Below are 22,295 nucleotides of genomic sequence, written 5' to 3' on the forward strand. Positions count from 1 at the left end.
ATACTGAACAACTAGTAGCGGTAACTATTACATCATAGTTGTTAACTTTGACACCGAACTGTGCTGCTCTTCTCATTGTCTTAATGGATCTCTGTCTGGGGGAGTCTTTAGAGACTTTGGTGGAGCTGAGTTTCAATCACCAAGTTATCCATATATAGATTTCGGTCACTGACTGTCCTTTTACAGCACACAAAGGCAGACCTTTCCCCTGTGTTCAGAGTTCTCTCTATTTGTATGCTGGTCTGGATATTGAGTTTCAGGCAAACACACATGCCCTTTGTTCATGCAGCAAAACTAAAGCTGACTGGTCTGCAGTGGCACAAAAAAGTTAAATACATTCGCAGAAGCAGTTGAAAGAAAGTAATGTCTGTTTGCTTTCCACCAATGCCTTGCATATTTTGTCTGGTGTTATATAAATGATAAGATTATGTTTGTAGCATATGTAGAGAAGATAGATTGCATGCTTTGCGCAATCCTGCCTTTCAGTGTTGGGCATAGGCATTGCAAGTTTTATTAGATGTACAAGTTTCAGTTTTGATGTGACGTGATACCCCGCAGAAACTCACAATGCTCCAGGCCAACTATCTTATCTCAGATTGGTTTCTCCCACCATTGGGTTTGGATGTATTTATTGAGCTCTGGAACTGTCAATCTACAGTCAAGGCATTTGACTCCAATAACTGGAATCACCATCTACAGCATTGAAAGAACCACTACAACAGGCGAATCTTTGAATCCAATCAAAAAGTTTATTTCGCAACCAGGTCAAACAAGAAAAACTCTTTTGAGTAAGAGGGCAGGTGGGAGAGTTTGTGAGTAATGGAGAACACGCCTTTCTAATTTTGCCCCAGGTGGAACTGTAAATTGTTATGTTAGACCTTCACTGGGTTTTTAATCTTTTCTTACCTCTATATCATGAGAGATCAGGCTGTTAGGCCTATAAGCTTTTCAAAAATAAAGAGATTACTTGCTACAATTGAGAACATCAATGGATGCACTATAAGATGATGCATACGGGTCGGTATGAGTTTTCAGACTTGAAGACATTGTGGAAACCTATGAAGAATGAGCAAGGAATTCTGCTGGGTCATCTGGATCAGAGTCTAGTAAATCCTGTCCGCAGAGGACTTGGACTACAAGGAAGAACAGTCTTTTGGGATCCTCAGTCAGAACAGTGCCCAGTTCACAGACTACACTGAAGACACCAACATCTCATAGACCAGCCACAGAGTGATCCTCTAGCCTTGTCAAGTTTTTTGGGCCTAATAACAACCCTGATCCCAAGGGAATCTGACTTCGCGTTCCGAGACAAGGCCAAAGGCACCTATGTAGTCAGCTTCAGCTGCTGCACCCGTGCGTGCTTATTGCCAAGAGCCATTTCAGCTACAGAGAAACATTGAGCCAAAGGCCAATGCCTTCTTTATCCTGAGGTGTCGAGCCAGCACCCTCGATGCCAAAGTCAACTCCGAAACAGATTTTGAAGCCAGCCTTGATTCCAATGACACCAATTTGACTATTGAGCTCCCCGAACAGCCTATGGTCAGGTGATGGGTAATCTATATATAACAACATCAGGGTTGATTCTGACTTGAACCGTGCAAAAGGAGTAAGTTCCTGTGCCACTTAAAGAAACTCACATTCAAGGCAGTGATCTCTGAGGAGTTGCAGCAGTTTTCCATTCCAAAGAAACTTTGACATGAAAACACTGTTCCTGCTCTGCAGCCACCAGCAAGCCCAATTCCTTTACCACAACACTCCCCAAGCAATAACCTACACCAAAGGAGTCACTGCGCACACACATGCTAACTGAGGTCCTGATAGCCAGAATAACCCAAATGACTTCTATTTTGTGCCACCCTCACCATATGAATATCCCTCTCCCAGATGAGGCATTACTGAAGGGAAGTAACTTGTTCTTTCAACCAGCTCTTCACAGCACAGGACACATTTTAACTTTATCAGTCCTGCTAATTATGTTTTAAATATATTTTGGAGCTGCTTTTGTTCATCTGTTTGGTGCTATATCATAGTGTACCAGATTGTGTCCATTAGACTCTATTCTTTATAAAGTAATTCTCTTTTTAGAATGCACACAAAAATGCATTTATAACTACACTCCTATATGTATCTTAATTGAGGACTGCAGCTATACTTGCAAACCTATTTAGTCTGTATGTCTTGCTTGTTTGTCTTACTAGTTTGCTTTCAGTGCTCTTGTATATCGTTCCTATATAGTTATTGAACTATTGTATTACTCTTTGAAACCCTATATTTCTTTCTATATACCTCTGTGTGCGTATCTACCTATGTATCTATCTACTTATCTGTCTGCCTGTCTTTCTTTCTACTGTCTCTCTATCTAAATGTCTGTCCTCTTATCTATCCAGCTATCTGTTTCTGGCTTTGCAAGTCTATCATTCTATCAATGTATCTGTCTGTCTTTCCAAGTATCTGTCTGTCTGTCTATCTATCTATCTAACTTGCTGTCTTTTTTTAGCCTTTTTCCAGTTTTTGCAAGCCTCTCTATTTGTCTCTTTTCAGCTCTGTCTATTTGTAATAAAGATTTTCAAAAACATTACAGAAAAGCATTAGCACAGGCAAGAGGCTGGTAGCCAACACCAGATCAATTGGGTGTTTTTTGGTCATGTTAATTTGACCTTTTGATTTTACTAAAATGATGTGTGGTAACATAGTTACTTATAGGGATTTTCAGCTGCACTTTGTAAGTCTTTGTCATTTTCATTTTTCTTCCACCCAAAGCCCACTTCAGCCAATGTCTGACTTCACTGTGAGTTACAATATGCATCTTTTTCACAAGGAGCACATCCACACAGAAAGTAGTTTCCTTTAGTGTGAGGGACTACTATGGACCAAAACAAAAGGTTTCTTTTATGCAAATATTTTGTTTTAGATTGACAAGGGCCCGGCACCTTCCCTAACAAAGGTTTGCAAAAAAACATAACAGAACTAAACGTGAAGTGCCAATATCAAAAGGTTTTTGGCCAACATCAGATCTCTTGGCTTTTTCAATGCTTGTTTCATTTTTAGTATCCCTCACCACCTGGTGGTGATGAACAATTTCGGGTAAAAAAAGAAGGAAAAACAAAACATCTTACCACCCACTCAAAATAGGGCGGACTGTCGGATTCTTACTTCTGATGGACCGTACTCCTTCAGGCATTTGGAGGAAAGTTTAGGCCGACAAATAAACTTTACTCCATCATTGAAAACCTGCCAGTCTGCATAACTTGAAATAGGAAGGGCGGGCAGAGTACTCCATCACCAATACAACCAAGTACCCTTTTGTCTAAACTTTGAATCAGGCACAGAGTCTGTAGTCCACCCTGCACCACTACCAACCACTAAATGCAGTGCAGGAAGATTATTCTGCAGATCCTTCTCCATAGAATTTCTATAGACGGCCCAGTCTTCACTCCCCTCACTTCATTGTCTGGGTGTCCGCCATCCACCTACAACGATACAGGCAATACACTTCCACTGTCTTGGAGGACATAACACTCTGGATATCACTTAAGGGTCTGAGTATAAACATAGAAGCTGACCTTTACGCAGGTGGGCCAGTAGGCCTCAACCCACTGACCGATAAAAAGCTCTATTGATTTCTGTTGACCACTGTATACTACCACCTACACTCAAGGAAGGAGCAGTAGTCCAATGTCTGTAACCGGCTGGGTCTGGTGGCTTATGGACTAATTCCTCCACTGTAGGGACCTGTGTTTGACCTCCTGATCACAGGTTCAAATCCTGGCAGGTCCACTCAGCCTTTCACCCTTCTCTGGTCAATAAAATGAGTACCGTTGAGTGTTTTCCATTTTAGGTCTGAAAGAACATTTTGCTCATGATTACAGCCTGAACGGCTGAATGAATTTGCATCAAACTTGGTATGAAAGTGTGCTTTTGCTGGATTGGTGAATTTCCCTTCAGTAGTTTTTTTTTTTAACATGTTTTTATTTGTTATAAGACACAAATCAGAAAGACAGTAGGCATGTGTAAAATTCAAGGTTACAATCAATAGGAAATGTTTGAAGCATTGACTCATTTCTTTCCCCGCTCCACCCCTTGTCGCCATTTTATCTACCGTGTAGAAATCCACCCTCCCCGCACCTTCAACCATCCACAGATCATCATCTGAACTTTCATTTTCTGACTCAGGGATAGGGTCGCAGATGTCCCCCCTGTATGCATTCCAGTCTTGCCAGAGTTTTGTCCACTTGCGGGGGCATTTCCTATTTACATAAACAGCCCTTTCCGTAATCATGGCGATGTCCATATCTCTGCACCAAGTCTCCAAAGAGGGCGATTCAGCAGATTCCCACTTTTGTGCCACATTCCTCTTAGCCACCATGAGGCCTAATGTCGCCCAGGTTTGCCCATGTCGAGATAAATCGTTTGGTTCCCAAATATTTAGAAGGCACCTTCTTGGCTCAGGCAGCAGTGAAACATGCAGTGTCTGGGATACTGTACGTAGTATCTTGTGCCAATAATCCGCTAGTGGAGGACAATCCCAGAGTGTGTGGAAGAAAGAGCCCTCAGTCCCACAAACCCCTAAGGCAATATGGATGCTGCGCCCTACCAATTCTGTGAAGTGTAGTTCTTGTGAGGTAGGCTCTATGTAAGATTTTAAGCTGCACTAATCTGAGCCTGGCCGAGATTCCCACCTCTCTAGGTGAAGCGAGCTCCATCTGCCAGTCTGCCTCATCCATGGCACCAATATCTGCTGTCCATCTCTCGTTCAACATTGCTGTGGGGTCTGACATATTATTAATTAATTTGCGGTATACAAAGGAGATGGCACGCTTAGGCATAAAATCCGTGAGAATCCTATCTTCCAGAGGGGAAGCCTCGGGTATAGTCTCGGTCTGGGGCAGAGCTGCTAGGAGTGCGTGTCTGATTTGCATGTAACGGAATGACTCAGTTGGCGCAAGCTCGTATAGTTGTTCAAACAAGATGACCGTCCCTTTATCCCATAGGTCGCCCACAGTGGAGATACCAATGCTGTCCCAGTGATCAAATCCCTTGCTCTTTCTAAGGGTCCCTAGTTGTTTCGTGTACCACAGGGGCGTGAGTTTGGTTATGACCTCCTCCACCCCAATTGCGCCTGGGCCGTGTACCATAGTGTGACAGTGTGTTTCGTTTGACCTTCCAGCTTCAGTGCTCGCTGTCTGTTATACAGGGCTGCCAACATATTATCTGTTCCCAGCTGTGCTCTATCCGCCCTGTATGCCGGGTCCGACTGAGGGGCGTGTATCCATTGATTTATAACTTTGAGGTGTGTTGCACAATAGTAAAGGCGTATGTTAGGGAGTGCTATGCCGCCATCGTACCAACTGCGATGTAGCTTGACCTGAGCAATGCATGCCGGTTTATTGTCCCAGAGGAGTGTGGATACTTGTGTTGCTATTTGTCTGAAATATTTCAAGGGTACCTGATATGGTGTGTTTTCCAGCGCGTATAGAAATCGGGGTAGGGCCATCATTTTAAATAGCGCAGCCTTCCCCAACAGCGTTAAGGTCAGCGACTCCCAGTGTGTCACGTCTCTGCGCAGTCGCTCCAGTGGGGGTGTCAAATTCTTGGCAAAGAAGGTTGCAGGGTCCCTTGTAATGTGCATACCTAGATATTTAAACGTGTCTTGGGACATCTCCAGTGGGCAGTGAGGGGGGAGTTGCGGTGTTGGACCCTTTAGCAGATATAACATTGATTTAGTCCAATTTATGGTATAACCTGATACTTTTCCAAACGCGTCGCATATCTCAAAGAGGGCCGGTAGGGTGTCCTCCGGGCTTGTCAGGTACACCAAAATGTCATCTGCGTAGAGGGATATACGGTCTTCCCAACAGTCGTTTTTTTTTTTTTAATACCGTTTAAAAATGTTACTGAGCATGTTTTAAAGGGATAACATTTTTGTGTAATGATGCAGTTTCTACTCCGGTCAATCACATACAAATATAAGTGGCTGGAGAAGGGCTCCAAAAATATTTTTGTGAAACAGCACTGTCTCTTTGCACTGTGAGAAAAAGAATTCCACAGCCCGGGGGTTGCCAACCTTAAAGGTGACCTGATCCATTGCAGTTCTAAGAGTTGCCCAGTAGTGATAAAACTCAACTGCAATACCAGAAAAAGCACAGAAAAAATGTGAGCCATGAGTCAAAAGGAGATTGTGATTACGCAGCAGTCATTTTACATAGTCAATTCAGTTCAATTCAATAACACTTTATTCGGTTACATACATAACCATAAAAGTACATAAAAACATAATAATATAATTGTTAAAAAATAACAATAATCTTTATAGTATAATAACAGACCGGGTACATAACACATTATTTCATTTCTCATTTTGTTACATCATGATCGATTTCCTACACTGAAATTTCTTTTTTAAAAAGGTAGTTACCGAGGCGAACACAAATTCTGTCTCTAACTGTTGTAGGGCCATGAATGCTGGGCGATTTGCCTCATGCCATAAGTTTTTAAAACAGGGATGATCCATAATTTCCTATGTACAGAGTAAAATTTGCAAAAAAATACCACATATATGGTTGATTGACTAGAAATATCATCGCATGGGCATTTACTCAGTTCTTTCGACCAATCGTTTACGACAGGAAAGCTTAATGATCTGTGCAGTATGCCCAGGCATAAACGCATCAATAAAAATTTGTCATAGTCTGATGTTATCAACCCTAGATACGGCTGCAATTTAAAAGTTGTTATTATGAGGTTATGTGCTTGAACTGTTATTTTTTCATTTCCACACATAACCTCTGTTCATTCGGGTAGCTTAAGCATTCCTTTTTAAGGTCTTTCCTTGATATCCTCTTCAAAGACGTGGGATCATCATAAAAATCTTGATGACCTAGATTGTATAAAAATGATTTAACCAGTAGCAACCATCTAACATGTTTTACCCCTGTCCAGCACATACAATCTGTTAAAATCCAACTATTAAATTTCATTTAATCTATTCACCAAACCCTGTGCCATAACAGGACCGGTTGAATTTTTATGATATCCTCCAGGTACAGCAGCCCTTGTTCTGTATGGCGTATAAAAGAGGAGGTACTGTTTGAGACCATCATTAAAAACCTCAGGAACATATTTTCAGCTACCTGGATAGTGCTAACATCCACATGCCCCCAGATACCAGCTCTGTACGAAGCAACTGTGACACATTTTGCTCTATAAATATTAAGTAATTCCACCGTCGGGCGTCTGCCTATTTTCCTACTAAAATTAGATTGGGCTGATAAGGTCCTTCTTTACAGTAAGCTCCCTGTTTTAGCTGCTTCTACCCATGAACCCGTACGTTCAAATAAAATTCCAAGGTAGGAATAAGCCTAAGTGTTTGTAATCCGCTTTTTGTCAATAAAAATTGATTTGGATTTTAAAGACACCGGCCCCAATTCATCCATTATTTAGTGAAAAAATGTGTCACATGTGACTTGCATGTTTTACAATAGTTGGGGGAGAAAAAAAGACAGCATGTGAGGCAGAGTGGTAAGGATGTACACAGCAGGGGTTTACACCCATAGTAGGAGCGCCTGGAAAATCACTAGAAAAATCATAGTTCTGTTTTTAGCTCAAATGCGTAATGCCACTCAAATTTTCTGTTCTGATTATCATAGCATACAATACATACCATAATTTCCACCATGATTAAAACACCAATTTGCCATCATCACAGGAACAAAATAAGACCCAACAGGAGAGCAATAGTGTGCGGTGTGAGTTATTGACTGTCTTATGAGTGTTGATATCTATAACTGATGACTTTCAGTGGTTTTAAGGGTTTGAACCAGAACAGTAACTTAATTTTTATCTGTGGTATAACTTTAGTCCATCAATAAAATGCTAGGTTTGATGTACTGAAGATGTAGATCCAGGTTTCTTCTGTAAGATTGCTGTTTAATGGGTCACTAAGATTGTGGGATGGTAAGCCTTTGAACATTGTAGAGCTTATAGCGATTATTTTCAAAGTGACTCCATAGGTGGCATGTAAGTTGGTTATTATAAATACTTGTTACTTGGATGGATTCAAAGTGTGTTTTGTCTTTTAGGCAGTGAAAATTCAGCTGTCCAGATGGAGGCAAAGAGAACATTTTTATTCAAAACAAAACCCTAATTAGCATATTTCATACTAAAGAGCCAAGTCAGGAAATAGATGGGTTTCTTTTCAGAGAGGCTTAGTTTACAGTAGTATCATTTATGTCAAATCTTAAGCACTGAGTTATATTTAAAGGGATTGTTTGATAGACTGAGCTTCACTGAGCCAGAAGAAGGCTTAGCCAACTGCTCTCGACTTTCTTGCAATTTAACTTTCTGAGTACCTGGGCACCTCCTTTTCATTTAATGCGCGATAAGACAATGTCCCAGTTGTGCCACAAGTGATTAAAGGACTAAGAATACGGGACTAAGTTGAAGGGGTCTGAATGGCAATAGTGAGGAGGTGGTGAAGAGGGTTGTGGTTGCACTTGTTAAGAGACAGACATGTCTTATTCTTACCGAGCAATGCACTTACCTTGTCATTATTCAAGGACTGGATAATCGTCAAGTATGAGTAAAAGAGACTGAAGGACTGAGTACTGTAGCTGCAGCTGTGAGTAATGTGTACCTATTCCATCGGGCCTATCCACTATAGACCCCTTTTTTTTTTCTTTTTCTTTTTTCTTTACTATGTTCAGTTAACCCCTTCGATGCTGGTGACGGAACCGTTCCGTCATCAGTCACGGCTGAGCTGTGCTGATGACGGAACGGTTCCGTCACGACCGCGCCCTGTTCTGGAATGTCCAGCACAGGGCGCGGCTACGGCGCCGCAGTCAAGGTGTTAAAGTGTAGTTTTTTCTGTTACTGGACGAAAGCGTAATGCTCAAAGATGAATAGCCATGTGTCAAACCTTCTTACTGCCGGATGTGGGTGAGTTCAATAGTCAGATTGAGTTGATCTACCTTTATAAGGGGTGGTGGATTTAAATGTTATTCTTCTGGTCAGTCAAGGCTGTTTTTCCACTGACCAATTCACTTTCCACATAAATTTGAAGCAGAGTGGCTCACTGGGCGGACAGAGAGCAAAGGATGAGATTTCTGTAAACAAGCGTTCTTTACCGTACAAGGCTAGTCACCCTTCTGTGATCAGTTGGAGGAGGTGACAGCAATTCAGATGACTGATCTGGCCTGAAATTGATCTTGTACTAACTATGTCGTTAGATGGTATTTTAGGACAATAGAGCTTCATATCATTAGAACTGTCATTTTCAGGGACTTAAGTGTGCATGTTAGGACATAACCCTTTTCCCATACACAGCTCTACACAGAAGACTTGCACTTTAGGTGAATTTTAATGGAGTAGTCAATCTCTTCTTTAGATTATTTCACCTGTCCTGGTCATCTGTTGTGGGAGACAGAGGTTTGTAGAAGGCAGTGTATGTTAACTTTGGGTGTGGTACCTTGGCATCAATTGGCACAAACTAACTTAGTAGAGATGGAGCTACACAGACTTTAGGCAAGGTGACTGGTAGTTTATAGCAGAATGTCACTGGTCACTTAAATTCGATGCAGATGGTGGCATGTTCTGACTGTGTGAAATCTACATAGGGTCTGGGTAATATAGATTGGCAGCAGATGGTATAGATTTAGCAAGGACAGTAGTGGCTGGCCCCAGGTGACATGAACTTACTGCGAGTGATCTGCACTGACTATGAGTAAAGACAATTGTTTACTGCTGAAATCACTCTGGTTCACTTGGGTTTCTAGCATGTTGCATAAATTTATTGTAGGTAAAGTAGATTGTTAATGTGTGATGTACCCCGAGTGTGAGATTTATATTTGCCATCAGAAAGGTGTGTTAGCAGCAAGTGCTAGTGGCTGTATGTAGTAGTAGTGTGCAGCAAATTACCCATAGAAATATTAAGTGGAAACACCTAGTCTAGACTGACCTTAGGTGGCTGGGGTTATATGCATAGAAAGGACTCTGACAGTTGAGAACGATTTTGCAAGAGTTTGCTCACTCAGTCCAGGGAGGTGTATTTTGGCCATGGTTTGCATAAGTGTTATCGGTTGACAGTAGGTTCTGGACAGTGAATACCACCGTGTTGGACTCTGGGTAATTGTTTGTGTGATTCATTTCAGCTCAGTTTGCTGCTTTTCTGAAACAAAACTTGCTGGCGAGGAAAGCTCTTCCTCCTGGCACCTCCTCATGTGTCTTTGGTAAGTATCTCTACTTTCTCTATGGCTCGAAATGGGGTTCTTCTCTCCCCTAGTCTCTCCTCATGCCTCTCTTGTGAGTATAAACTTCCTCCTGCTGCCTCCCTAAATCCTTTCCCCCCGCTCCTTGCTGCTTTGGGATGTCCTGCATCACCATCTCTTTCTTTCACATCTTTCTCCTCCTTCTAATGTACAGAAAGCCATTCAAAAGATGCAGTTGTCAAAGTTAATCTGTATCAGCTCTCACAGATTTTGCCTCATGCTTGGTGTGAAGGCTGTTTTTCCTGTGATTGAATGTGAAGGATCTGCTCTTTAAGTGCCTGGGAAGGCGGCTGCCTGCTGACTTGGAGGGCTACTGCCCACCGTAACTCTTTGCAGACTGTTGCTGGCACTGGCTGCTGTTCCATGACTGCTTGTAAAGCCTTCTGCGCTGTGACTTCTTGTGCTGGTTGCTGCCCTTTAACTGCCGACGAAGACGTCTGCACCTGATTATACACAGCACTGTCTGCTGCTCGATGAAAGCCTCCAATTAGTTGGCAGCCACCCATTGAATGCAAATTACAAGCTTTTTTTATCCGAATCCATGCTCAGTGCTGGTTGTGCTCTTTTGCTTCCTCAGTAAGGTTGGATGTTGCCTTCTGACTGCCTGCATGGCTCTGATTGACACTGTGACTGTTTACGTAATACTGACTGCCGGTATGTGTGGAGTCTTATATAGCGCTAACTAGACCCGAAGGTATCAGAGTGCTTTACATGAGTACCAGTTACATTACAGATGGACACATGAATTTTTTGTTAGACACAGGGAGATCAAGTGATTTGCCCAGAATCACAGAATGTAGAGTGTCCATGCTGAGACTCGAACCCGGTTCCCCAGCACCGAGGTCGACCGCCCTAGCTGTTAGGCCACATTCTCTCTCAAGTGACAGTGGACCAGCACACAATGTGTCAAGGAATCCTTGAGTCGTATGCCCCTTCATAGGGTAAGGTGCCGCTCTGGAGGTTGAGGGCCTGATTTAGTGGGGTTTCTGTGCATAGGCTTGGTACAGTGCTATGAAAAGTATTACAGGGATTAGAACACTGTTACCCATGCTCACAAAATCCTATCCAGAATTGCACTAATTTAAGGTTTTACCCTAAGGGTAGGAGTACAGGATTGTCAAACAAGTTCATCTAACTGGGTCCCTGGTTTCAACAAGCCAAACTGCCTTCTGTTTCTATGTGTATGTACAGTGGATACTTTTGTGTTGCAGCCTTTATATTCAGGCCTTTTCAGCAAAACAGTTTTATTCTGTGTGGTTTCTTTCTGACTTATTATTGTGTCTGCAGTTTTTCTTTTTCATCTATGCATCATCAGCACTTCATTGAACATGTTGTTCGACTTTAGTCGTAGATCTTGTATCCTTTCTCTCCCTGGCTCTGGAACAGTGGAATCTTTGTGACATTAACCCTGAAAGCTAGGATTAGGGTATGTGAGCATTTTCATGAACTACCAAAAAGGCCAATTTTATTTAACCTGGTAATATAAATACCGGTGTCATACTTAGGTCTCCGTTTATGTGGTACTTAGTTATAGGACTGTCTCTCTTTATACCACTTTCTGGGTACGCATGTGAAAGTCACAGCCTCCCAGTGATTGATGCCCTCTACTGCAGCGTGCCTATTGAGGACTATGTGGTTAATTTAGTGGTCTCATGTCTTTGTGCTTGTTTAGTGACCTCGTCTGCCTGCATAGATTAAGATATCCACTGTCCTTTCTTCTCAGCCTCTACGGTTGTAGCATCCCTTTCATGTTTAACATTTATCCCCCTGTACAGACTCTCAAGGCAGTGCCATGAACTTAAGGGCAGAAAATACAGCATTAAGAAATAAGGTAGGAAGTAAATCCATTGCAGGTGGGGATCACTGCAGAATCCGATCCAGTTTGAGGGTCTATATGAATACTTCATTGCCACTGATGGTGCCATGTTGATGAAGTCACATTTCAATCCTTTTATATCCATTGTCATACTCCATTCTGGTTGCTGCCCAATACTGTTTTTCAGTGTTACACCTATGGTGATGTTCTTTGTCTGTTCTGGTATAGATGCATTTACTTAGGCCTTTCCTTTGTGGTTTAGGATAGGGATACATCGTATATTTGTTGTCTTGGCCAGTTACACACATTGGGTAGCAAATTATTGCTAGTGGATGGAGCTTGATATATACTGAAAAGTAGCTGGAATGGGTCTATCCTAAAGAGAATAGTCACCACACACTAAGAAAGATCTGTTGAGCAATTTGTTGTCCAACGTCCATGTAGGAGAGTAGGGTCTGCAATCCTATGATCACCCAGATTTTTGCTTTTTTGCTGCACTGGTTTACGACTTTCCCTGGCTGTGGGCCTGCTAATCAGACCCACAGCCTAGCTGTTCTCTCTATCCAAATTGTACTCAGGTACTGAATTGGCACTGGGCCCTCTCCAAGTCCCTGTACCCAGGGCTGAGGTGCACCCAGAAGTCTCCCAGGGGCTGAAGCATGTATTGTGCCACCCCTGGATTGACTAACTAAAACTGACACAACTGGCTGCACGACAGCTGGGGCAAGGTGGTGTACTCACCCTTTGCTTTAGATATAGTATACCTATATCTAACCCTAAAATGGACACACAGATCTCCTATCAGTCACTCCTATGGCAGGCCTTAACAATCCTGAAGGCAGAGTGCTTGGAATCGTGTGAGATGGTGCTCTGGCATGAGCTGAGCCTGTCTGCGGCTTTCGGGATCCATCCCTTAGCCGTTTCCATGATATCGCATACCATATACTCTTAAGTGCATTATAATCCTCGCGGTTATGTGCCAACTCTGGTATCGCTTTATCAAAACATGTCGAGTAAGGTGTCATACGAATTGGAATACTAACCCCTCGCCAATTCTGGCGACGGGGTTAGCATTCCACCCTTCTAGAGGGACACGACATGCATGTAACCTATAACCCGGTTAAAAGTCAGACAGAGCCTTAGCATCCACAAAATGGATGCTGCCACCGAGACACAAGTCTGCCCTCCTGCTGCTGGGAGTCCTCCCAGAGCAGGAGATAAGGACAAAGGGTTTCCTGCCAGGGGCGGTGCCAGCACCGTCCCAGACAGGGTTTTGTGTATTGTAAGTAGGCAGGGCTTTGGAGGAAGGTGACTGCACGTGGCACCCCGGTGCTCACTGTGCATAGGCTGGCTGGAACCAGTTCCAGGGTCACTCCAGACCCTGTGCTGGGGAAAAGCCCGCCAAGGAAGTGGGTGTAACCACCCCCCTCCTAGTCCCACCCCTAGGGCAGGACTTAGTCGCGTGCCAGCCCCTTTTTACAGGATAAAGGTAGAGACTGGCCCCCTTCCAAATCAGATCATCTTTGAATCCTGAAACTACTTTCCACGAAAGGAACTCAAGACTTCTTCCTAAGATTTCTCCCTTGTGACTAAGGAGTAGTCACCCTGCATCCGCAGGCACCATCTTAAGAACACTGCGGTCTGCTGCAAGTCTCTCCTCCGGATCAAGACTGCCCAGCTCGACGAGAACCGGCTTCCCTGGCACCTCTGACCTCTACCTACATCATCAGTCACGCTGAGATTCGTGGGTGTGACGAGACCTCGAGGGACCGGCCATCTTCAAGACTGCACGACTTCTTTCCAGCAAGCCCGCCGAGTGAATTCCTGGTGAGTGCTTTGGGGTCCGAGAAGCCCCCACCCATAGCAGCTCCAGCACCGAAGAGCAGCCCCCCAGCATCTCCACGATCTGCGTGGGGCCCTTCTGCTTTTTGCTGCTCACCGCGTTGTTTGGCTACTAGCCCGCTGGCTTGTGGCCTTCCTGACGACGCCCGACGACATTTCTGCTGCTGGTCTGGTTGCTCCAGACTGGCCCTTGCTTCCCTCCATCGGAGAAGTACCCTGGACCCTCCTGGTCCACTCAAGACGCCATTTTAGGTCCACCGCGTGGGCCTTGCATTTGCCAAGACTTGTTGCCCAATCCTGGGTCCAGCGACGTCGACAGCAAGAACCTTCGTGGGACAGCTCGCACCTCCACCCTGGTCGCCGACAACGCCTCCTGGTCCGAGAGACTGCAGAGCCCAGCAGCGCCCACTCACCTGACTGCGGTGACTTCGCCCGGTGCCATCCTGGTGCCCACTTAATCACTGGCTAGTGATTCAAGAACTTGGTCCCCTCTGCTTTCAGGTTTTCTTCTTCCTTGATCCAGGCTTGGATCCATCGAACTTTTCTTCACTGGTCGCCTGCCAGCAACTTCTTCCTTCCAGGCTCCTGGTCCGGCAACGAGATCCCCGACGTCTTTTCAGACCTATGCAGCTGCAGCCCCTGGGCTAGGTAACTTCGGCACTCCGGTGTCCCAGCATAGCCTCACTATCCAAGGGTCAGGATCCACTGTCGTTTTCTCCCTACCAGGTCGGGTTCGCCCGTGAACACTAACTTTGTGAATTCTAGCTTCCATAGACTTTGTCCCGCATCCCGCGTGAGAGTGCACACTCTGCACCCGAGTCCCCTGGGCCTCCTAGTAGTAATCTAACGATTCCCTAGTCCAGTCCTAGCGATTCCAAAGCCTATTAGAACTGTTACTTACCTGCTAGTAATTCGCATTCCACTTTTAAAGTATATGGTTTTTCGTGCCCCTCGGGCATTTGTGTATAACGTGCTAACTTAAGTATTTTCGTAAGAGTTTTGTTGTGTGCTTAGCTCCCTGTCTCATAAAGAGCCAGGGTAGTCTTGTTATAAATAAATACACTGTTTATTTTCATAACAACTTGTGTGGTGTCCTTTCACTGGGTGTTCAAGGGGTAATGTGATGGTAAAACAGCTGGCTTAACACGCCCTCTAGAGTCTTAGCCTTAGACTGCTCGTATCCATGCTACTAGGATAGCTGGTCTATAAGGTTGACTTACAACCAATCATCAATAAGGGTTGTTTGGACTGATATATAGTGATCACTAGAATAGTGAGCACTGCACATCAGGCCAACTTCTCACATTGGTGAGCAGCGGTTGGGATTTGAGCTTGCTGTTGTTTTACCACACATATCCTAAGAATATCTTGTGAAAGATCACATAAGTACTAAAGGTACATATAACTTAGCTTAGAATACTCTGAGTTCTACTGAACCAGCTGTTGTAGCTCCTAGGGCCTAGCACACCCTAAACTACAACTCTAGCAAGGGATCAGTAGGCAAACATATAGTGTAGGTAAGTGCACCACTTACACCTCACTAGAAAAGCATGTCTACCCAGGGAGAATCTACTGAGACTCCCCTGGTCAGTGTTGACCCTCCACAGGTCACTTCAAGATAGGCAGCTCTCAGTTTTCAGGAGATGAGACAAATCTGTGTCTCCAGGAAACTGAAGCAGGGGTCTAACCCCACCATTCCCTTTCTGATAGGTCTCTTAGAGACATATGATGCCAGAAAGCTTTCTCAATTACATGAGAACATGCCAGCCTTAGAGGGAACCTCTGGGGATCCAGACCTCCCCAACACTGATTCAGCAGTTGAGGAGGAGGATCAAGAGGAACTCTCTGGGGATGAGGTAGACAAAGGTCTTGAGGTAGTCAGAAGGCTAACTAGGACCAACTTAGACTTACTTGGGCTAGGATCTGGGGGACCCCCAGTACTAACCCGAAGTGGGCCTAACCTTGGAGTTAGGAGAGATAGATCTCTTTCTAGGGACTCCAATAGATCTCTGCACTCTAATGCCTCTTCTCAGGGGAGAAGGAATCCTCCACAGAGGAGATTTACTTCCCCTCAGAGAAAAGAGCATGAAGCTAGAATGAGACAAGCTGAACTGAGGATTGAAAGGGAAGAACTTGCCCTGGCCAAAGAAAAGCTTGCCTTTGCTAGAGAGCAGCAGATGAGTGGGCTAGCTCCCACTGGTGGCAGCAATCTCCCAAGAGATAGAGAGAAGGGTTTAGATACTAAACACCTGACTAAAATAGTGCCCCCCTTTAAGCAAGGGGATGATATCCAGAAATGGATGGCTGCTCTGGAGAGGGCCTGCACTGTGCAGGGCATTCCCCAGAGTCAGTGGGCAGCTATACTGTGGCTCTCCTTTGATGGTAAAGGTAGAGATAAGCTCCTCACTACAAGAGTGGAGGATGCTAACAATTACCAGGTCCTGAAGAATACACTGGTTGATGGGTTTGGTTTAACCACTGAGCAGTACAGGTTGCTGTTCAGAGACACCCAGAAAACTCAGTCTCAGGACTGGTCTGATTTTGTGGATTGTGCCACTAAGGCTTTGGAGGGCTGGTTGCTGGGTAGCAAGGTTACAGATTACACAGGATTGTATAATCTAATGATGAGAGAACAAATTTTAAACAATTGTCAGAACCAGTTGCTGCACCAGCACCTTGTTGATTCAGATCTGACCTCTCCCCAAGAATTGGGAAAGAAGGCAGACAAATGGGTCAGGACAAGGATCAAGCAGAACCAGAACCAGAACCAGGGTGGTCAGAAGAAAGCAGACCAGAAGGGTAATGTTAAGAATGAGCAAAATGACCAGAAGTCTTCACCAGGTCCCCAACAAACCAAAGAGGGTGGGGGTCAGGCTTCCCAGAAGAAGAAGACTCAAGAAGGCCAGTCAAAAAGGTGGTGCCAGTACTGTAAAAGTAAATCTCACTGGTTTAGTGAGTGCACCAAAAGAGGAGGACAAACTCCTGCCACTACAGCCCCTAAGGCAACTGCACCCTCTAGTACAGTCAGTAGTGGTAGTGTACCTCCCAAGGCATTAGTTGGGTTAACCTTGGGTACTGAGGGGTCTGACAACCTAGTTGGCACACTCACTCAGGCTGTCCTTGTCTGTACAGGGGATGTGGATATGTCCCCTGAAATAAGTCCCAATACTTTGGGCAAATACAGGCAGACACCTTTGATTAATGGCAAAATGGCTCAGGCCTATAGGGACACTTGTGCCAGTGTCACCATGGTGACACCTAACTTTGTGGACCCTGGACAGATCATGCCAGGTACTGATTTCCTGGTGACCAATGCCAGCAATGTCACTACTAGTCATAGTGTGGCAATTGTGGCTTTCTCCTGGGGTGGAGTGAAGGGACAAAAGAAAGTTGTAGTCAATTCAGACCTCCCAGTTGATTGTTTGTTGGGCAATGATTTGGAGTCATCACAGTGGTCAGAAGTGGAGCAGAGGACTCACATGGAAATGTTAGGCTTGCCAGCACATGTGCTTGCTGTGACTAGGTCACAGGCCAGAAAATGCCCCACTGAACAGGTGCTGGATCCTGAAATTATGGACCAGACACCTCCCAAGAAGAAGAGCAGTAAGGGTAAGGCTTTGCCTTCCCCCTTGCCCCAGGTTGAGGATCAAGTCTCTGAGGAGGCTGATCTAGAAGAGCTGAGGGAAACTGAGCCTAAAGAGCTTGAACTTGATCAAGTTGAGTTTCTGGGCTCAGGGGGACCCTCCAGAGCAGACCTGGGGAAGGAACAGCTGAGCTGCCCTTCCCTTGAACCCCTCAGACAGCAGGCTGCTGCTGAGGCTGCAGGGAATGCCACAGGTGCCCACAGGGTATACTGGGAAGATGGACTCCTGTACTCTGAGTCAAGAGACCCCAAGCCTGGTGCAACCAGGAGGCTGGTCATCCCCTTGTCTCTGAGAGGTTTCCTTCTCACCTTGGCCCATGAGATTCCCCTTGCAGGTCATTTAGGTCAGACAAAGACTTGGGACAGGCTTGTCTCACACTTTCACTGGCCCCATATGAATGAGAATACCAAGGAGTTTTGTCGCTCATGTGTCACTTGCCAAGCCAGTGGTAAGTCAGGTGGCACAACAAAGGGCCCCCCTCATACCACTACCTGTGGTGGGGGTTCCCTTTGAAAGGGTGGGGATTGACATTGTTGGTCCAATGGAACCCCAGACAGCATCAGGACACAAGTTTATACTGGTGGTGGTGGACCATGCCACCAGGTATCCTGAGGCTATTCCCCTTAGGACCACTACAGCCCCTGTAGTGGCAAGAGCCCTAGTTGGAGTGTTCTCCAGAGTGGGTTTCCCTAAGGAGGTCGTTTCTGACAGAGGTACAAACTTCATGTCAGGATATCTGACTGCCATGTGGAAAGAGTGTGGTGTGAACTACAAGTTCACCACACCCTATCATCCACAATGCAATGGGCTTGTTGAGAGATTCAACAGGACCCTGAAAGGGATGATTCATGGACTACCTGAACCTCTTAGGAGAAGATGGGATGTCCTGATCCCCTGCCTCTTGTTTGCTTACAGAGAGGTCCCACAGAAGGGGGTTGGCTACAGCCCTTTTGAGCTTCTGTATGGGCATCCTGTAAGAGGACCCCTGTGTTTGGTGAAGGAAGGATGGGAGAGACCTCTCAAAAAGCCTGCAACCAACATAGTGGACTATGTACTTGGTCTCCGCTCCAGGATGGCTGAGTATATAGAGAAGGCATCTAAAAACCTGGAGGCCAGCCAAGAACTTCAAAAAGCTTGGCATGACCAAAAGGCTGTACTGACTGTATACCAGCCAGGACAGAAGGTGTGGGTGCTGGAGCCAGTGGCCCCAGCAGCTCTGAAAGACAAATGGTCTGGGCCCCACACCATCATTGAGCAAAAGGGAGAGGTTACCTACTTGGTGGACCTTGGAACTCCCAGGAGCCCTCTCAGAGTGCTCCATGTTAACAGGCTCAAGGCATATGTTGACAGGAAGGACATGAGCTTGCTCATGGCCACAGATGAGGGACAGGAGGAAGAGAGTGACCCTCTCCCAGACCTGCTCACTCAGAATCCTGATGATGGGTCAGTTGATGGTGTTGTCTTTTGTGGCAGCCTCACTGAACATCAGCAACAGGATTGCAGGCAAGTTCTGCAATCCTTCAGACATATGTTCTCTCTGACACCCAGCCAAACTGATTGGTGTACCCATGATGTTGACACTGGAGACAGTCTGCCTGTAAAGAGTAAAATCTACAGACAGCCTGATCATGTTAGAGACTGCATCAAAACTGAAGTGCAGAAAATGTTGGAACTGGGAGTCATTGAGCCCTCAGATAGCCCTTGGGCTAGCCCAGTAGTTCTAGTGCCAAAGCCTCACACCCAGGGTGGTAAGAGAGAGATGAGGTTTTGCGTAGACTACAGAGGCCTCAATGCAGTCACTAAGACTGATGCCCACCCAATACCAAGAGCAGATGAGCTTATAGATAGATTGGCTTCTGCCAACTTCTTAAGCACATTTGATTTGACAGCTGGGTATTGGCAAATCAGGTTAGCTGAGGAAGCCAAACCCAAGACAGCATTTTCTACCCCTGGAGGGCATTATCAATTTGTGGTAATGCCCTTTGGACTGAAAAATGCACCTGCCACCTTCCAAAGGTTGGTGAATCAAGTCCTCACTGGGCTGGATGACTTCTGTGCAGCATATCTGGACGATATTGCTGTCTTTAGCTCCACCTGGGAGGATCACCTGGTCCACCTGAGGAAAGTGTTAGAGGCCCTGCAAAAGGCAGGCCTCACTATCAAGGCCACCAAGTGCCAGATAGGGCAGACACAGGTTGTATACCTGGGCCACCTTGTAGGTGGAGGCCAGGTTCAGCCACTGGAGAGTAAGATACAGGCCATCAAGGACTGGACTCCTCCAATCACCCAGACTCAGGTTCGAGCTTTCTTGGGCCTGACTGGGTACTATAGGAAGTTTGTCAGAAATTATGGGTCCATAGTGACCCCCCTTAATGACCTGACAAGCAAGAAGATGCCAAAGAAAGTTCAGTGGACAGCAAGCTGTCAGAAAGCATTCAATGACCTAAAGCAGGCCATGTGCACAGCACCTATCCTCAAGAGTCCAGATTACTCCAAGCCATTCATTGTCCAAACAGATGCTTCTGAGTTGGGTGTGGGAGCTGTTCTCTCAACTGAATTTTGATGGTAATGATCAGCCTATTGCTTTCATTAGTAGAAGGTTGACACCCAGAGAGAAAAATTGGTCAGCTATTGAGAGGGAGGCCTTTGCTGTGGTCTGGGCCCTGAAGAAGCTGAGGGCCTACTTGTTTGGCACTCACTTCACCATTCAGACAGACCATAAGCCCCTCTTGTGGCTAAATCAGATGAAGGGTGAAAACCCCAAACTGCTTAGGTGGTCCATTTCCCTACAGGGGATGGATTTTACAGTGGAGCATAGACCTGGGACTGATCACAGCAATGCTGATGGGCTCTCCAGGTATTTCCACTTAGAGCAAGAAGACTCACCTGGTCAAGGTTAGTTTATTGTCCCAAAGTTTGGGGGGGGGTCATGTAGGAGAGTAGGGTCTGCAATCCTATGATCACCCAGATTTTTGCTTTTTTGCTGCACTGGTTTACGACTTTCCCTGGCTGTGGGCCTGCTAATCAGACCCACAGCCTAGCTGTTCTCTCTATCCAAATTGTACTCAGGTACTGAATTGGCACTGGGCCCTCTCCAAGTCCCTGTACCCAGGGCTGAGGTGCACCCAGAAGTCTCCCAGGGGCTGAAGCATGTATTGTGCCACCCCTGGATTGACTAACTAAAACTGACACAACTGGCTGCACGACAGCTGGGGCAAGGTGGTGTACTCACCCTTTGCTTTAGATATAGTATACCTATATCTAACCCTAAAATGGACACACAGATCTCCTATCAGTCACTCCTATGGCAGGCCTTAACAATCCTGAAGGCAGAGTGCTTGGAATCGTGTGAGATGGTGCTCTGGCATGAACTGAGCCTGTCTGCGGCTTTCGGGATCCATCCCTTAGCCGTTTCCATGATATCGCATACCATATACTCTTAAGTGCATTATAATCCTCGCGGTTATGTGCCAACTCTGGTATCGCTTTATCAAAACATGTCGAGTAAGGTGTCATACGAATTGGAATACTAACCCCTCGCCAATTCTGGCGACGGGGTTAGCATTCCACCCTTCTAGAGGGACCCGACATGCATGTAACCTATAACCCGGTTAAAAGTCAGACAGAGCCTTAGCATCCACAAAATGGATGCTGCCACCGAGACACAAGTCTGCCCTCCTGCTGCTGGGAGTCCTCCCAGAGCAGGAGATAAGGACAAAGGGTTTCCTGCCAGGGGCGGTGCCAGCACCGTCCCAGACAGGGTTTTGTGTATTGTAAGTAGGCAGGGCTTTAGAGGAAGGTGACTGCACGTGGCACCCCGGTGCTCACTGTGCATAGGCTGGCTGGAACCAGTTCCAGGGTCACTCCAGACCCTGTGCTGGGGAAAAGCCCGCCAAGGAAGTGGGTGTAACCACCCCCCTCCTAGTCCCACCCCTAGGGCAGGACTTAGTCGCGTGCCAGCCCCTTTTTACAGGATAAAGGTAGAGACTGGCCCCCTTCCAAATCAGATCATCTTTGAATCCTGAAACTACTTTCCACGAAAGGAACTCAAGACTTCTTCCTAAGATTTCTCCCTTGTGACTAAGGAGTAGTCACCCTGCATCCGCAGGCACCATCTTAAGAACACTGCGGTCTGCTGCAAGTCTCTCCTCCGGATCAAGACTGCCCAGCTCGACGAGAACCGGCTTCCCTGGCACCTCTGACCTCTACCTACATCATCAGTCACGCTGAGATTCGTGGGTGTGACGAGACCTCGAGGGACCGGCCATCTTCAAGACTGCACGACTTCTTTCCAGCAAGCCCGCCGAGTGAATTCCTGGTGAGTGCTTTGGGGTCCGAGAAGCCCCCACCCTGAGCAGCTCCAGCACCGAAGAGCAGCCCCCCAGCATCTCCACGATCTGCGTGGGGCCCTTCTGCTTTTTGCTGCTCACCGCGTTGTTTGGCTACTAGCCCGCTGGCTTGTGGCCTTCCTGACGACGCCCGACGACATTTCTGCTGCTGGTCTGGTTGCTCCAGACTGGCCCTTGCTTCCCTCCATCGGAGAAGTACCCTGGACCCTCCTGGTCCACTCAAGACGCCATTTTAGGTCCACCGCGTGGGCCTTGCATTTGCCAAGACTTGTTGCCCAATCCTGGGTCCAGCGACGTCGACAGCAAGAACCTTCGTGGGACAGCTCGCACCTCCACCCTGGTCGCCGACAACGCCTCCTGGTCCGAGAGACTGCAGAGCCCA

General features: G+C 46.0%; 1 protein-coding gene across 12 annotated transcripts in view; it reads left to right on the plus strand.

The window, feature by feature from the left end:
* Window positions 1-22,295, plus strand: part of KANSL3 (KAT8 regulatory NSL complex subunit 3) — a 517,274-nt gene that overhangs the window by 261,043 nt on the left and 233,936 nt on the right. For 6 of the 12 annotated variants that reach the window (XM_078666984.1, XM_078666982.1, XM_078666981.1 and 3 more), the window contains exon 15: window positions 10,146-10,223. The exons of the other annotated variants lie outside the window; for them this stretch is intronic. In XM_078666984.1, coding sequence (XP_078523110.1) covers window positions 10,146-10,223 — 78 coding nt within the window. The remainder of the gene's footprint in view (window positions 1-10,145; window positions 10,224-22,295) is intronic. 12 annotated transcript variants of the gene reach the window in all.

This window comes from Lissotriton helveticus, chromosome 11, assembly GCF_964261635.1.
Source record: "Lissotriton helveticus chromosome 11, aLisHel1.1, whole genome shotgun sequence".
Classification (NCBI taxonomy): Eukaryota; Metazoa; Chordata; class Amphibia; order Caudata; family Salamandridae; genus Lissotriton; species Lissotriton helveticus.